This window comes from Cornus florida, unplaced genomic scaffold, assembly GCF_030987335.1.
Source record: "Cornus florida cultivar Cherokee Brave unplaced genomic scaffold, ASM3098733v1 CherokeeBrave_3.0.0_Hap2_Chr04, whole genome shotgun sequence".
Classification (NCBI taxonomy): Eukaryota; Viridiplantae; Streptophyta; class Magnoliopsida; order Cornales; family Cornaceae; genus Cornus; species Cornus florida.
The window spans coordinates 69,962,300-69,980,744 of record NW_026775574.1 but is presented as its reverse complement, the minus strand read 5'-3'; the positions used below and the strand labels follow the sequence as shown (position 1 = coordinate 69,980,744).

Below are 18,445 nucleotides of genomic sequence, written 5' to 3'. Positions count from 1 at the left end.
AATTTTTTTAAACTACTCCATTGGAGTGATTAAAAATTTTACTCGATCTTTTTCTGTAGTTCTAGAAGTCTTTTATCTTCTTTTTTCTAAAAAAAATTCTTGGGTCAAAAATATATTTAGATGTTTGTTTTTCATAATCTATATTCAAGAAAGTGAGTAAAAAATTTCTTGCCACATCAACATTTGTCGGTGGGCCCATTGAATTTTGTAATAGATTGGCCCATAATCATGTACCGGGTGAGCCCAGCTCCGAGTGGACTCGGTCGTTATCGTAGAGTTCAAAATGTAATAAAACAGCAAAAGAAAAAATTCTTTTTATCAGCAACCTGAATAACAACGTCACTGAGCAAATCAAAATCGATTCCTTCGCATAGAAGACGAAGCTGATATGATTCGCCAACACGCGCCTTCTCTGTGACTTCTCTCTCTATACTCTCTCTTTACCTTCGCATCCCTCAGGTTTTCTCTCTCTATATATACGCACGCATAGTTGAAACATATACACACACATATAATATATATACACACATATAATATATATACATATACTGTGTTCTTGAACTATTGTGCCTATAGGTTTTTCAATTCGGAAACGAGTTTGATTTATTCAATTGACGTTTCGTTCTGTCGTTAGAGGTGTTCATAGGATTGTTGAATCGTTTTTTTGTTTTCTCAGATTAACGGAGGTATTGGATCTAATTTGAATTGTATTTTTTAAATAAAAGCCCTAAATTAGTGGAATGATTCGAACCGTATTACCATTTGTTTTGTTTTATGATTAAATTTTGATTTGCTGTGACCGATTTTGATCTGTTCTTCCTTTGCAGCTGTGTACTTTAGTTGGATTTGCGATTTTTCAGCACTGTTTCTGAATCGACGCGATGGTTTCCTTCGAGATGAACGACCGCAAAAGTGAGTGAACAGAAATTGCTTGTTATTGTTAATTATTATATGTGTACGCAGTTGTTATGGAATATGGATTGAAAACTAGGGCAGTAGGGCTAGCTTTGGTTTTCAGTGTGAGAAAGAGTATCTCTTAATCACCTTTGGTTGGTAATTCGGCTCTAATGCTGATACTAGGTGTGTGAATATGGTAATTCTGTCAGTGGCCAAAAACCACTGAGGGTGTGATCGGTTGTGCGGAATTGGGACCCTGGAATAGGATTTGGAGGTTCCAATTCAAATTCCACTGTTTGGTTGCTCGAAATGAATATATACCAATTCCATGATTTAAATTCCAAAATGGAGGCAGATATTTTATTACAAAATTTACATGGATTTCAAATACAATCACCAAAATAGATGAATATTATAGGTGTAATTATAAGAAAATAAATACGCACATTTTGTCTTGTCTTGTCTGGTCATCCATAGCAAAGGCAAAAAGATATAGGCTTAGAGCCAACCCTTGATAGCACTTGTTTCTGTCACAGTGGTTCCGACAATTGTCTTACGTTCTTTGTACATATATCCTTTGTTGCGTTAATATATCTCTTTATTACTTTTTCTGAAATCCTCTATATTAGGGTTCTAGGTACAATTTTATAAGCTTTCTTTAAATCAATAAAAATCATATGAAGATCTTTCCTCTTCTTCTATATCTTTCCATTAGTCCCCTCAATAAGTAAATATCCTCCATCGTTGGCTTCCCCGGAATGAATCCAAATGGATTTTAGATACTTCAGTTTCTCCCCTTTTTATGTCCCCTTCGGTATTTAAAATCCTTTTGCGCTACTTATCAAGCATTCTCTTATTTGTTGTTATCTTATTAAAAATATTAGTGTTAAGATACACCATTATCCCCTAAACGCTTCTAAACAGAAATGTCATATGGTCCTAGAGCTCTTCATGATTTCATTTTTCATTTTATGTTTTTAACCTAGCAGTCCACGACTTTACAGAAAAACATGTTATCCCTACAGTTTTTATATTTTTCTGAGCCTAAGCTTACTAGATGATTTTGATTTAACAATTTCTCTAGGTATCCTTTCTGCCTGTCTTGAAATACGTCATCTTACACTAAACCATTGAATTTTAATTCTTAATGCATTTAATATGACTAAAATCTTTAGTTTTTCTCTCCCTTTGTTAGCAAGTGCTTCTCTTACTACTTTTTAAACTTCTTTATTGTCATTTTTGTATCTTTGAAAGGTTTTTCTATTTCTTTTGCCAATATTTATTATATTCTCGGTTTGTTTTCACAATGTTTTGGTCTAATCACACATATCAATCAAAGAATGTAATGCACATCTAGTTCCTTAGTAATACCTCTTCCATCCATCCTACTCCCCCTTCCTTCCAATTTTCCTTCCTTTGTACCAAATAGAGCATGAGTTACTTGCTTTGAGTATGTATAAATAATCTTCTTATAAGCCAAAGACCAAATATCAATTTTCGTCCATGTGTCATTTTAATAGGACCCTTTGTTGTTGAACCTTTGAGGGTTCTATGCGGACTCCATTCCTCTAAGTAGTCTTTTGTATCCCCTTGTTTTCGATTTGGTTGTTGTTCAAGGTGAGTGAAGTGAATTTGGTTCTAATTTGTTATCAAAGTGGTCATGTGATCGTGCCTAATAGTTTTTTTGGTTCTAATTTGGTAGTTTCATTTACTTTTTTTTTTGATAAGTAATTTGGTAGTTTCATTTACCTAAGATTATAAAGCTGTCATGCAGGCTTCAATTATAGTTAGTTTAATGAAAACGATATATGAAGGCTTATTATATCTATTTGGAGAGTTGCATATGAATTATGTGTATTTTGATGCATATAACATGTGCACAAACTCTCTGTCTCTCTCTATCGCCTTGTGACACATTTATGGTATGTTCTTCCACTATCTTGCTCTGAGTCACCTCCAACATTTTCTAGATCTTTTTTAGGTTTGCCCACTCCTACTCTTTTTACTTTATTTATTTATTTATTTTTTTCTGTGTGCGGGTTGATTGTTTTTGTTTTGGTTTGGGGGGGGGGAGGGTGGTTTGGGGGGGTTTAAACTGATTTTCAGTTTTTTGATAATGGCTGATTCGCTGATATCTAAGCACACCTTAGTTGAGGTATCTTTTGCACTGAGATTCTGAGAAGGATTGTCTTGTTCGTAACCATAATGGATAACCGCTACTGCCAAACAATGACTGATTTTCAGTTTTTTTATAATGGCTGATTCGCTGATATCTAAGCGCACCTTAGTTGAGGTATCTTGTGCACTGAGATTCTGAGAAGGATTGTATTGTTAGTAACCATAAATGGATAACCGCTACTGCCAGACAATGACTGAACAGTATCACCTAAATTATATGCCAAGGGATAGCAGGTGCTTTGGAAAGCATCACATTTGTAAATCCGGCAAACCCGGCACGGATCTACGTTGGGCCAAGTGGGGCCAGTCAGTATTTTTTAAAAAATTATATTACATACATATACTTGTTTTGTTAAAATCCTTAAAATGTTCCCACTAACTTTTTGGTAAAATCCCAGTATAAATATTATATGCCTAATTGATTTTTTCTTACTTTCTCTGTTCCATGGTCTCTGCCCCCCATACATCCTCTCTCTCTCTCTCTCTCTCGCGTGCGCGCGCGCGCGCACACACATGTGACTGTGGCATCTCAAATTTTTAGTACCTTGTAACTGTGGGTCCCTGATGCTGATTAGGATAATGGAGGATGGGAGTGAAATTCATGGGGAAAGTGGAGCCTAGGCCCTAGGTATTTAAGTGCAAGAGAGACAGGGCCGAAGTCCATAGTTTCTTGAGGTCTTAAGGGAAAATTAGGTTTTTCTGGTTAATGCAATAATGGAGTCCTCAGCCTGGTAGGCATCTTTATATAGTAGTGGGGTTCGTAGGACCTTTAGGTAAAGACCCCCATCTAAGAAGGCTCATTTTTAGGTCATCATGCAACAAAACATTTTGGCAAAGTCCCGGAGCTGTTCCCAAGACTACATAGATTGCACCAATTTCAATTGTGGTGGTTGGGCTCATTAAATGTGATAAGACGGGTTGAGGTTTTTAATTTTCCCTTTCAAGAACCATGGGTCCTCCCTTGCCTCTGTAACCCATCAAGTTACCCTTTTATTCAAGTGGGGCTTGTCAATAAGGCTTACGTTGACAAATTTCGTAGAGCAAAACTATGTAACTTCTGTATCAATTTCTACGATAAAGTAAAAAATTTCAAAAGTTGGTGTTAGTTGCCTCCTAAGGGCATAAAGGTAAGTTCACTTTGATGCATTCACCAAATTAGGGTTCTTGCATGCATATCTAGGATTTCTAAATCTTCGTGTTTCAATCTTATTCAGATTCCATAAATTGTTTTAATCTTGCATGAAAAGAGTTTTCTGAAACCTCCTTTTTGAAATTATTTTGAAGTACAAACCTATAGAAGACTTCAATCTATCGAGGGGTCGATCAAGGGCTGATAAAGTGTTGTTGATCGATGACAGTTTTGATTGATCCAACCTTTCGGAAACTTGGTTTTAAACCTTTTTTTTATTATTATTATTTGTGTGTTTTTACTTTTGATAAGTAAATTTCATTGAAGAGCGCTCAAAGGGGAGTGCAGCCCCTATACAAAGAAGGGCCGAGGAGCCAGCTATACTTTCAACATATCCACAAAATCCACAATATTACTCCAAAATTACAATTCAAAGCCTGTACCAAAAACTCAAAGAACTAAAAATAGAGAATTCAAGCTCCCATAATGGAGTTTTTCTCCATAAAAGGATCTCCTGTTCTGCTTTTGCCACAAGCCCCACCAAACACAAAGGGGCGCCACCCTCCTTGCGTCTTGGGCTTGTCTCCCCACTATACAGCCTCTACATGTGTTGACATCTATTGTTGCGCACTACACCATGCTTATTTTTCCTCCAAAAAAAAAAAAAAAACTTTTAATTCATCGTCTATGATTGAAGCCTGGACAACTAGTGGCTAAGACTGGATCACTAGAGAAGTAGTTTTGTGAGGAGTGGATGCTTTTGACGAGCGGAAGAGCTGCCTGGAGACTTTCAAGGGAAAGTTTGGAGTCTTCTTTGTCAGCCTGTCAGGAGGTAAGTTGGGGATTCTTAGGGTAAAATTCCGTTGATCTAGGGTGTAAACTTTTTCTCTTATGGTGGATCTGGTTTGAATGGAACAATGCAATTGGTACATTCTTGTAATAAAGGTTATTTTAACATGCCTAAGAATGTTTTTAAGCTTTATGCAGCAGATATAGGTTCACCAATCTCCTGGGAGGTCTGTTTCTTCATTGGGGGTTCTTTTATTTTAAATCATGCGAAAGATGAAATTTTTTGTTGGTGTTATTTGTTCCATTCAGGGACGGACCCAGTTATTGTCCTGAATTATTATTATTTCTTTTCACTATTTTTTTCGTTCTAATATATGTACTTATGAAATATTACCTTTGTCCCCCTGAAATTATTAAACAAATTCAGTATTTCCCCCCTCACTTGAGTTTCTGGGTCCATCCCTGGTTCCATTCATATATATAATAGATGAAAGTTGTGAAGACAACAGTTTAGGTCTTTGTTTGGGAGCTTTTTCGCGAGTCATAGGGACAATAGAGATGGCATACAGTAGGACTATAGTTATGTCATCCACCTTACTTTCTTGTAGTGTTAAAAATTTGTTAGACCAGTTCAACTAAATGAAAAAGAGTTACTAATTAATTGCACATCTTGTTAAAATAATGGTTGAGGTCAAGCAAAAATTATACTCATGTATTTGCTTTACATCTAAGGATATATATATATATATATATATATATATATGCGTGTGTGTAAGTTTTTGCTTTCTGTTGCCTGTGTTTTCTGGTTTTTAATTATTGTGTTCTTCTCCTTAAGCTTTCTTTGCATTTAATTATCTTTTTTATAGATACATATAAATATAAATCTACTTTCCAGTTGGTCTTGAAATAATTGGATCCATCTCAAATTCTGATATACTAATGGATTTGTAACTCTATTATGTAACAGAGATTGGGCTAGGACTGACTGGATTTGGCATATTTTTCTCTTTCTTGGGAATCGTTTTCTTCTTTGACAAGGGACTACTTGCCATGGGAAATGTGAGTTAAAAGTGCTTCATTATCATCCTTCTATCAGTTGGGTTTCTCCATCATTCTGTTTTTCCCTTTTTTACTTATTTGTTGACATGGTACCTGATGTGTTGTTCCTGTTTGTGATTCTGAATCAGATCCTCTTCTTATCAGGGGTGATGTTAACTATTGGACTGAAATCCTCCATGCAATTTTTCATGAAACGCAGCAATTTTAAGGTGTTTGTTTTGTGATTCTCTCTGTGCGCGTGCAAGTGCGTTTCTTTATCTTTAACTTAACGGGTCATGGTTATTTTACAGGGAACAATTTCTTTTGGTGTCGGCTTCTTCTTTGTTGTCATAGGGTGGCCTGTGATTGGAATGATTTTGGAGGCATATGGGTTTATCGTGCTCTTCAGGTTTCTTGGATTTTTATTTCTATATTTCTTTTACTCTGCTGGTATTACTTTACTTTTGGGTTGCTGATCGCATATTTTGTGCAGTGGCTTCTGGCCGACACTGGCAGTTTTTCTGCAGAAGATACCCGTTCTTGGTTGGGTGATCCAACAGCCATTTATTAGATCGGTATGTATATTGTGGAATTCACTAAATCTTCTTTTTGGTAACTAGGAATTTAGGTTAACTATTTATTGAAATGATTTTTTTACTGATTTTTTACTTGACATTTTAGTGATAGAGGCCTCCTTTTGTTTATTTATTTGTTAGTAACCTATATATTTTGACTCAGACTAGTTTTGGTGATCATGAGGGGATTTTTTGTGTAATCAAGACCTTTTCTTTTTCTTCAGTCATGGACATTAAAATCAAAACAATTGAAGTCAGCCCATTTAGGCTAGCCTTTCGTGTTTTGACCATGTCCATTAAAGTTCCTTGAATATCATCTGGTTGAAAATGGCAGTTTCTAATAACAAACTTTAAATAACTTGTGATACAGCAAAGCTTGTAAAGTCGAATAGAAAATCTATAATATCGCAAATTCATAATTTGGAAAGCATAGAGTTTTTCTAAATTTAAGCCAATTATTACTATTATAAGAATGATATAATTGCCATCGTCCTTGTAGTCCATGACATCCATGTTTCCTTTTGGTCTGGTCGTGGATTCTGTTCATGCAAAGATGTACCATCTAAAGTATATTTGATCGGTAATACACTTACCAATGAGCTCCATCTCAGCAGATTTCAACAGCTTCTGCAAAGTATATCTTGGGTTCGACTCCTTTAGAAGGTACACGTGGTGTTGCTTGGGATGTCTTTAGTCAACCTGTGGACTAAGCTAAGATTAATAATAAAAAGGGAAAAGGAAAAAAATAAATAAATAATAAACATTATTACTAAAGATGGAAGCTTTTCTTTACATGAGAACAATAATTGGAGTGTAGATATTTATGAAAAGAAAAGAAGAAGAAATAATTGAAGTGAGTCATGATGAATTCTTTCTTTAGTTATATGTTGGTTTATTTATTTATTTATTTTAAATTTTCTTTTTAGAGGGTTGGCTGTTTAGTCTTCCGGTGAGAGTTGGTGACTAATCCCCCATTGCTAGAAAGCCCAACCGGTTTTAAGTAGTTACATATTTTCTAATTGCTGTTATGAGCATCTTGGAAAGAATGGACCATGCTTTCATTCAAATAATCTATTTATATTTCTGTCGGAGATGGTGGGAGCTGGATAGATCCTGTACGATGCATAAAAACATTGATAAACGAGTTTTAGTGAATTAGACTAATATGAAGATGAGGGGAATATTTCCAGGGGTCTTTTAACCAAAGACCATGTTGGGAGGCAATGACTTCCCATCCATATGTGAACTAATGTATGATAAACCATAGAGGAAACAGAGAATAAGCTTGTGGTTTGAAAATTTGTGGGACACTGCAGAGAGATCTAGACTACCTACTAAGACAATGAGCTCTACTTCGGCGTTTAAATGGTTGTTAGAAGCAGATTTTTTTTCATAATTGTTAGGAGCAGATTGAGGCTTGACCACTCTAGAACTGAATCTTAAGTCGATCAATTAGCTCAACTTTCCTATCCTCGGGAAATGGTTGTAGAGAATGTCTTCCAGCCAAGTTAGACACTGCTGCATTTTAATCTCAACAAGTGTAGCACCAATCTTTTCTGAAGTAAGCGAGAGAAAAATTTGGTGGGCCCTTGATATTTTTTATTAGCCCCACAAACCCAAGACGAAACACCTCAATTGCTTTTTCATGTAGAATTGGGCACTGCTCGTATTTCTGAACCCTATAAAGCACATCAGTCATTTTCTCTCATCATAGAGAGAGAATTCTATCTCGTGCTTCCCTCATGAGGTGTATTTGGAGTAGAAAGCAAGCCGTATGAATGATGAACCATTCTGTGATGCTTGAAATTTTATGCAACCCTCAAGACATTGATGCTATCATGAATATAGCAGACTCATACATTTCGACCGTTGTTGAACACAATGGAAGTACTGTATTACATTTCTATACGAGATGTCTATATTGTTATATCCTTGTTGCACGTTTTACAATTTTCTTCCGTGCTCCTTTAACTAGAACTCATTTGACAATTTGGTTTAATACTTCATTTTCAATAAATAAAAAAATAAATAAAAATGAACCGACGGTACATTTCTGACTGTTGAACACAATGGAAGCATTACATTTCTGTATGATGTCTATATCATTATAATTGTTGCACGTTTTATTCGCATGAACTAATATCTACATGTTAATGAAGTTTGCTTAATTATTTTTACAGTTCTTTGACCGATACCGCGGCAAACGAGTGCCCGTATAACTTCAAACTAGGAAAGTACATGGAAGTTGCATGGGTTGGCCTACTTGTAAGTGTTTGTAAAGTACTGTCCAATCAATGATTGCTTTCACTAGGTGACTGTGACTATAAAATGTTGTAGTTTGACGGTTTTTTTTTTTTTTTCCTCTTTTGGGTACGGTTGCAGTTGTTTGCTTCTTCTCCATCATTTGGTGAACCAAAATTTAGTTTATCAAATTGGAAATTTACCACTCGCAGCAATTTCTTTTTTCGATTTATTGTTGATTAGACCGTGACATAGATATTGAATGATTTTTCATCGTTGATTTGATTAATTTGATTGGTTTAGTTAAATCCAATCCATTTAGCTCTCATTCCCTCCACTTGATTGTGATTTGTGATTTGTGACCCTACTAGATGTTTTGTAATTCATACTGTTAACGTGGCTTTATTGAAATTGAACGATCCGACTAATCAGAATTTTAAAGGCTAAAGTGATCACTTGGGGTTTTCTAGAATTTGAATAATTTTCAAAGCATAACAAATTAAAAGTGGGGCAGTGTATTATGGGTTTGTTTGCTCAATTGCGTCCCTTGGATATCTGTAGCTGGACTTGTCCTTTGCGGATCTTAGACTCATGGATTGTGGTTGACGGATCAGATCGGATAATTAGACTCATGGATCGTGGTTGATTCAATAATATGGAATGGATAAAATTTCATCCTTGATATTTATATATATTATATTCTAAAATGTATTAGTTAATTATCTTTTAAATTAAAATTAGTTAATGATCATTTAAATATATGAATTAATGTTGATAAATTGAAATTTTATCTATTGGGCCATGGTTTTAAAAATAACGATATTGGATTATTTGGAAAAATCTTAATCCGTGGATCTAATCCAATCTGATCTGAGCTGTTATCTCATGAATCGATTTTCTTAATCCGTTGGGATCAAATTAGAATTGCCCCCACAACATTTTTTTTATTAAAAGTCGTCGCCACTCACATATTTCTAGGTCCATTCTTGTTTAAGTCTATAAATTAATGTATAAATTGAAATTTTATCTATTGAGCCAAGATTAACAAAATAACAATATTGGGCTATTTGGAAAAATCTCAATCCTTGAATTCAATTCAATCCGATTCGTTATTACACCTAGTAGAAATTATTTAAAGCAATTCATTCTTATTTATTTACATATGTGCGCACACATAATATACAGTGGATTAATATAAATAGAGAAACATGCCATTCACGTAGCCGACCAGAAATAATTGGGAAAAGCTTAGTTGTTGCTGTTGCTGTAGTTGTTTAATAAAACGAGCTCATAACTCATGGCTTGAGAGGGCTCTCGATCTTGATAGCTCTAGGAGGTCGAGTTAGAAGTTTCGTAAGGGTTTTGTTTGAAATTTGGGAAGTATCTGAGCCAACTGTACCAAAATTCAAGATTACAGAGATGGTAAGTGGAAAGAAAGCAAGTTGAGGATGCACAGAGCAATGTCGCTCAACTCCAAAAGATTGTAATTCTCCTCCGTCAACGGAGTCGCTTCCCTCTCTTTCTTTGCCGCGAACCCTTGCTCACACGCCTCTGTTGCCTCCATGGCCGTTCTCACCAACAGAGTAGCCGCGCTGTACTCCTCCGAGATGAAGGCACCGATGGAGTTCACCAGCATTGCGACGGCATTGACGTATAGGTCCAAGCAATCCTTCAAGCACTCAATGTCGAAAGCATCAAAGGCTCCGCTGCTCAGCATCTCCTCTATGCGCGACACCGTGTTCGTGGCGTTCTGAGTGGCGAGCTCCATTGCGATGATCGCCAGTCCTTGCTGATTCGTGAAGTGGCTGATGGGTATCGCCTGGAGAGAGGTTGAGCAGAAGTTGTAGCTCAGGACGGTGGATCTCTCCGTGCATTGCCTGCAAGTCGAGTTGATCAGGTCGGCTGACAATGCTCCGGTGGAGGAGCCGTTCTGGTTTGGGAGGAGGAGGAGGAAGAGGAAGAGGAAGGAAAAGGAGATGGAGGAAACAGAGGAGTGAAACATTTTCTTATTTCCTCTGCCTTTCCTTCCTTAGATGTCTTATTTATTTGTATACATCCTTTGGTGTGTTTGAAACTTTGGAGGAGGAAGCTTCCTAGAAAGGTCATTGATGCATATAATTCCAGCATAACTGCCCATATGTGTCATTTTTGGGATTTGAATGGGAGGGTGCATGCTTGAATATGGTATTTCGGGAAACAACTCAATTATTAGGGCAACATGGCACTTGCGCCCTACTCAACTTGAGAATGTAATTTTGGACAAATTTTAATATAATGGATTTATTTATTTATTTTGTATTAACTTTTTAATTACTTTGAAAATAAATATACGGAAAAGAAGTATTTTTTAATCTCTTTTCTTAAAAACAAGCATTTCGTTAATTGGTTGACTAATTGAGTCAAGTCTTTTTTCTAATCAAGTTCGAGTCGAACTCATACATTCAATTAAGTTTGAGCTTGTTGCGTCTGATTAATTTTAATCCACTTGAACTTGAGATCAATATTGATAGGAACAAAGTTATTTATAAAATTTAAATAATTTAGCTTTCAAAATCAAATTTTGTTCATAATTTTTTTGAACATGATAGTTGGTCCAATCATAAATAGTTGAAGATCAAATAATTTATTAATTGAACGTAATTGAAAAAAAAATAAACTCTAACTAAATTGTTTGATGAGCAAACAAATCTGAACCGTTGATGCACAGTTTAGAGATTTATTTACATCCTAAAATAAAATATTTATCATGTGACTTGAAGGATTTGAAGAAACACGATATCTAAATTCATCATCTTTTAATGTCACACGAGGTGCACAAGAATAGCAACAGAGTCACACCAGATAATTCCCCAAAGAATGCAAAGCCCTTCAACTGATGGCTCACATGACACGTGTCTATTCAATTGCCACCTGGTTTTGCAGTGAAAAAAGACCATCTTAATCGTATCATCCATTCGGGAAGGAAGGAGCTGCAACTTTGTTTGGACGAGGAATTTATTAATTTCTATATTTTGAAAGAGAAGGAGAAAGAAGATTAGAAATTTAGAAGAGGTGTTAAATCTGAGTTTTAATAGATATAATTTCGTATATGTGTGTATATATAATTTCGTATATGTGTGTATATTTTTCGTATATGTCTGTGTGTATATATATATATATTTATCCAAAGTTTTGTTTGGCCATTTTTACCACCGCTACAGCGCGTGAAACGTAAAAACCGGGGGAACAGATTCTCCTGTTCCACTGGAGACGATTTTGGTCCATGTTATGACGGCCAAAAGTCACGACCAACCCAAAAAGATTAAAATTATACATAACACAATCATGTCATGAATTCTTCCAATTAAGGTGGTATCGGTGTTTTTGGAAAATGTTTGCAGTCTTTCTATGACAGAAAGCTTGGTGTTGAGAGAATATATAGTTCTCCTGTGTAGGTGGGGTTGCTGTAATGTGGTGGTGGAAGGGGATTGTCTTCTGATTATGAGGTTGCAGGCTTCTTCAGATATTATGTTGGTGGTACTCAAGGACATCACTTCTTTGCTTCCCAAGTGCATGGGCTCTTCTCTTGTGTGGGTTCGGCGTGACGGAAACTTGGTTGCTCACTAGTTGAGTAAAACGGCTTTAAAGGTCGAATGTGGTGATTTGATGTGAGCATCTGGCCCTGTGATTGGTAAATGTTCTACACATTGATTGTGTTATTTCTTCTCTGGTTGAATGCTAGTTTTCTCGTTGTCGTTTAAAAAAAAAAAAAAAAAATCATAACTATGCAATGCTAGATTAAAATTATCAAAGAACGATAAAAAAATAAAAAAGACAAAAGGATCATCAATCCAAAAGATTACTGCTAATGTTGTGTACATCAATAGAGATTCATTATGAAAAATTATTAAAACTAACAATAGTATTGCATCTCATTATTTTTTTTTTGTAGAGGAATGACTAATTTCTATTCATACCGAAAAACCCATTCGTACGGTTGGTCAACCACTTCTAATGTGTGCAGGAAAAATGGTGACTGAATTGAATTCAATATAAAATTATGTCATCCCAATTGTAGACCTGTAATTATGTGGCTTGAGCACAAATAGCGAAAATGAAAACCTCCCAAAAAATGGCAAGAAACAAATGCACAAATTTCTATCAAAATAGTTACAGCTCAAACGATCTAATCACCTTCGCCTAATTTTCAACATATAATAAGTAACACAGATTTTCAACATTACCATTCAGCGAGAAAAAAAAAAATTGTCAAATGAGTCGTTGAATAAAATTTTCAATTCATTAATTAAATAAGGAGAGCTCACACCATGAGAGAGCTCGCATTACTCAAAAGGAAATCAGCACACTATGAATATCTGCACATAATGTCTAACGCACTCTGTTTTTTCTTTCCATATATGACATCCACGATTCAACTACCATCCATTGCCCAAGAAGGAAGAACCACACAACATAAATCAGCCGCAACATAAATCAGCATCACTGCTTTTTCTTTTTTTCTTTTTTTCATATAAATAGGGTCGGCCACAGAATGTTGGGGCTACTCGTCATTCCCATCCATGCAGTTGGGTGAAACCAGACTCTACACATACAAATCAGCTTTAGAAAAATATAGGGACCGTAATAAATTTTGGTAAATGTATTTCCTTTAGCATTGCAAGATACTAAATTTATTTCAGATCCTGATCCTAAATTTACTTGAAAATACGATTTTAATTGATCAGAGCAAATATATTTGATTTGACGAATGCAATTACCACGGAGTAGTCATTCGTTTCGGTATCACAAGCCTCAACCCACTTGAAACATAGTCAATAGCAACGAGGATGTATTGGAAACCATAAGACATTAGGAATGGTCCCATCAAATCTATGCCCCATACATCGAAGATTTCAACCACGAAGACTGAAGTTAAGGGCATCATGTCTCTCTTTGACATTGATCCCATCTTTTGGCACCGAACACACACCTTGCAAAAATTATAGGCATCTCGGTGAATAGTGGACCAGAAGAGCCCACTTTAAAAAAACCTTCAAAATGGTCTTTTTTCCACTAAAATGCCCACAACAAGCAAGTGTGTGACAAAACACAAGGACGCTCGGAACTTCATTTTCCGGTACACATCTCCTTATGATTTAATCCGGGCAATAACGAAACAGAATGAGATCTTCCCAATAGTATTTCCGGATGTTAGTAAAGAATCGGTCATTTTCTTGTTTTGACCAATTAATGGGAAGTTTGCTGGTTGCAAGATAGTTAACAATGTCAGCAAACCAAGGCAACGTCTCATTTGAGATTTGAAAGAGTTGTTCATCCGGAAATGATTCATGAATTTCAAGATTTGGAGAAGATTCAACCATTAATCTAGATAGATGATCGGTAACGACATTATCGGAGCCCTTTTTGTCTTTGATTTCAAAGTCAAATTCTTGAAGAAGTAGGATCCATCTTATTAAGAGAGGTTTGGTTTCCTTTTTCATTAAAAGATGCCTAAGAGCGGCATGATCGGAAAACATAATTACCTTGGATCATAAGAGATATGACCGAAATTTATCAAGGGCATATACTACGGCAAATAATTCTTTCTCGGTAGTGGAGTAGTTCAATTGGGCACCTGAGAAAGTCTTACACGCATAGTATATAACACATGGTAGCTTACCTACCCTTTGCCCTAAAACCGCACCCATTGCGAAGTCGGAAGCATCACACATAATCTCAAATGGTAAAGACCAATTTGGAGGTTGCATAATGGGAGCGGATGATAGAAGAGTGTGAAGTTGATGAAAAGCATTTAGGCATGCTTCATCAAAGACAAATGGAGTCTCCTTAGAAAGAAGGTTACACAAGGGTCTAGCAATTTTGCTAAAATCTGTGATGAATCGGTGATAAAAACTGGCATGTCCTAAAAAGGAGCGGATTTACTCACCGTAGTAGGTGGAGACAATTCCGAAATCAGCTCAACTTTTGTTTTATCTACTTCTATTCCTCTTTTAGAAATGACATGTCCAAGCAAGATTCCTTCTTGAACCATGAAATGGCTCTTTTCCCAACTTAACACAAGATTGGTCTCACGACATCTTTGAAGCACTTTTTTGAGATTTTGGAGACATGAATCAAATGAGGACCCAAAAACCGAGAAGTCATCCATGAAGACTTCTAAATACTTCTCCACCATGTCCGAAAAATTTGACATCATACACTTTTGGAAAGTGGCAGGAGCATTGTACAATCCAAAAGGCATCCGTCGATAAGCAAATGTACCAAAAGGACATGTGAAAGTAGTCTTTGCTTGATCCAATGGATCTAGGGCCACTTGATTATACCCCGAATAACCATTTAGGAAGTAATAGTATTGTTACCCGGCCAATCTTTCCAAGATTTGGTCAATGAAAGGCAATGGAAAATGGTCCTTCCTAGTAGCAGAATTCAGCTTTCAGTAGTCTATGCAAACACGCCACGAAGTAGCAGTGCATTTCGAGATGAGATCACCCTTAGCATTTTCAACAACTGTGATTCCCGACTTTTTGGGAACCACTTGAGTTGGACTAACCCACTTGGAATCAGATATAGGATAAATGATTTCCGCATCTAGAAGTTTCATAACCTCTTTCATGACAACTTCCTTCATATTTGGGTTCAATCTCGTTTGAGCATCCCTAAATGGCCTTTCATCCTCTTCCATGTGTATGCGATGCATACAAATAGAAGGGTCAATGCCTTTTAGGTCAGCCACACTCCATCCAATAACTTCTTTGTTAGCTTTAAGCACTTCTAAAAGATCATTCTCTTGGTCATTTTCAAGATTTGAAGCAATAATGACCGGAAGAGTCTCTTTTGGGCCTAAGAAGACGTATTTGAGATTGGATGGAAGAGGCTTAAGCTCAAGAGTAGGAGGAGAGATGAGAGAGGGAACTAGTGGAGTACTAGAGAGGGAAGGAAGAGGTTATTTCTTACTTTTCCAAGGTGGAAAATCTAAAGTGGCCACAGAGTCCATCAAAGCATTGACCTCACTTATAGATCCTTCTGTGTCAAAACCACAACTTTCAAACATTTCACAAGGCACGCCTCAAAAGGGTCCTTAGAGAGAATAGAGGGAAGAGTCTCCTCTATGATTTCATCCAAAACATTCACTAGGAAACACTCGTCTTCATCTTTGGGATGTTGACTCGCATTGAATACATTAAGCTTAACCATCATGTTGCCAAAAGAGATGTTTATAATGCCGGATCTACAATTAATGGTGGCATTGGCGGTGGCAAGGAATGGTTTTCCTAGGATGACTGGAATGTGATTAGTGAGATTAGGGACTGGCTCAATATCTAGTACCATAAAATCAACCAAGAAATAAAATTTATCAACCTTAATTAGAATGTCCTCAACAATTACCCTCGGTTTCTTAATTGATCTATCTGCTAGTTGGATTACTACCGATGTTGGCTTCAAGTCCCCTAATCCTAATTACAAGTAAACAGAGTATGGAATGAGATTAATACTTGCACCTAAATCAAGTAGAACTCTACGTACCTTTTGGTTTCCAATAACATAAGAAATGGTCGGAGCACCCGGATCCTTGAACTTAGGAAGAGTGTTAGACAGAATGATGGAACTCACTTGTTCCATTAAAAGCACTTTCTTAAGGTCCTTTGCTTTGCTTTTCCTCTTTTGAGTGCACAAGTCCTTCAAGAACTTTGCATATAGTGGAATTTGCCTAATTACATCTAGAAGAGGAAGATTAATTTTCACTTGTTTGAACACTTCCATCATGTCATGAATTTTTTCTTCTTGTCTCCCAAATGATGAAGACTCTCTCAAAGCTTGAGGAAATGGAGCTTTTGGTTCATAAGACTTCTCTAATTAGGGAGATGATGGAATGTCCTTTTTGGAACCATTAGCATCCAAGGAAGTAGGAATATGATTTTGAATGGGACGGATGCAACCACTCAGTTGTTTTAATTCACTATCCTCCTTAGGTACCTCTACCTTATTGTCCACTCTCTTACCACTCCTCAAAATAGTAATTGCTTGAACTTGTTCATTTCCAGAAAATTCCAATGAAGGATTTGCTTGCGCCATAAATTGGCCCTTAAGATTGGTCTCAGTTTGACTAGGCAATTTACCTTTCTCTATCACATTTAAAGAATTAGCTAATTGCCCAATTTGAGGTTCAAGCTTTGCAATTGATTGAGAATAAAAGTGAAATAATTGATTATCTTTCCTAAAATCACCCAAGGCTTCTAAGACCTTGTCTTCAAAAGCGGGACTCTTAGAAGGCGCTTGATTTGGATTAAAGTAAGATTGAGAATTTGATGCTTGAGGATAAGAGTATGATTAAGAATTTGATGCTTGAGGATGAGAATATTGATTCACATTTTGAGGATAGAATGAAGGATGGTAACCTTGAGAATTCTGATTTTGACTCTGGAGATGTGAGGGAACATACTTTGCTTGGTAACCTTGAGTTTGAGGAGGGTTTGCACCATCTCTTTGATTTTCCATGCAAAGTTTGGATGATTTTTTCACCCCGGATTGTAAGTATTGGAATAAGGGTTATTCCCTTAATGAATGAAAACGACATTTGCCTGTTCTTGAGACTCACTTGGTATGATTTTTCCAAGAGGACAATTTGAAGTATGATGAGTATAACTAGAACAAGTCATGCACATTTCATTGGAATGATGAGGATAAGATTGAATTGTCGATCCTTGATTCAAAAGGAATGTATCAAACCTTTAAGTAAGATTTTTGACCTCGGCGGCAATTTCCATGGAAGTGTCTATTTGACATAGAGCTTTATTTCCTCCCATATTTGCTAGGCGACCCCCCTAGAAGATAAAGACCTATGCATTGAGTTTTCATTCATTTTTTCAAAGAGATTCCAAATTTCATCTTCATTTCTTTTTATGTAGCTTCCACCACAGGAAGCATCAACAATGCCCTTATTAGTATCGGATAATAATAATGCCCTTCTTCTTGTTTAAATTCACGAATGGAAGTTATCATGGCATCTGTTCGACTCGCGGGGTAATACTTCTTTAGGAACTCTTGTTGCAATTGTGCCCAAGAGGTGACTGTATTTGGCTCCAAGTTGTTAAACCAATATTTAGCTTTATCCCGAAGAATGAAAGGGAAAAGCTTCATTTAAGGACTTCTTCCGGAACATCCGTGATTTTCATGGTGGAACAAACTTCCAAGAACTTATCTAAATGTTTATAAGGCTCTTCATTGCTTAACCCATAGAAAGGGGGGCACTTATTAATGGTGGAAGCCCTTATCTCATAATGATGAGCACGGAAATTTGGCAACTGAATGCAAGTGGGTGCATTATATTGATTTGGAGTGTAACGATCCTTAAGGACCATTGGAGGATTGAGAGGAGGATATGCCATTTGACCTTGATGAGGGTATGCCATTTGACCTTGTTGAGGGTATGCCATTTGAACATATTGATATTGTTGCTCACCAATTGGGATAACAACATTTGGCCTTCGCATCCCTAGATTAGGTTGTTGCACAATAGGATTGATTGGTCATGGCATTTCTAAGGATGGATACACACCTTGAGAATCCACAATATGAACTTGTGGTGGGTGGTGCACAT

At 36.4% G+C, this 18,445-nt stretch overlaps 2 protein-coding genes across 4 annotated transcripts; one reads left to right on the top strand and one right to left on the bottom strand.

The window, feature by feature from the left end:
- The first annotated feature begins 303 nt into the window (after positions 1-303).
- On the top strand, positions 304-9,058 carry LOC132303463 (vesicle transport protein GOT1-like). Of its 3 annotated transcripts, XM_059800726.1 has the most exons (8): positions 304-459; positions 828-912; positions 5,961-6,052; positions 6,181-6,261; positions 6,343-6,440; positions 6,525-6,606; positions 8,787-8,871; positions 8,989-9,058. In XM_059800726.1, exons 2-7 carry the CDS (start codon positions 882-884, stop codon positions 8,823-8,825), a joined length of 423 nt encoding a protein of 140 aa, XP_059656709.1. In that variant the 5' UTR covers positions 304-459; positions 828-881; the 3' UTR covers positions 8,826-8,871; positions 8,989-9,058. The 3 variants fall into 3 exon arrangements, with proteins under 3 accessions (XP_059656709.1, XP_059656707.1, XP_059656708.1); XM_059800724.1 differs by having other exon boundaries at positions 8,787-9,058; XM_059800725.1 differs by lacking the exon at positions 304-459 and adding an exon at positions 503-686 and having other exon boundaries at positions 8,787-9,058.
- Positions 9,059-9,924: 866 nt separating this feature from the next.
- Positions 9,925-10,891, bottom strand: LOC132303462 (putative invertase inhibitor). Its single transcript, XM_059800723.1, has one exon. The coding sequence runs from the start codon at positions 10,847-10,849 to the stop codon at positions 10,259-10,261; it is 591 nt and encodes a 196-aa protein (XP_059656706.1). The 5' UTR covers positions 10,850-10,891; the 3' UTR covers positions 9,925-10,258.
- Positions 10,892-18,445: the final 7,554 nt, after the last annotated feature.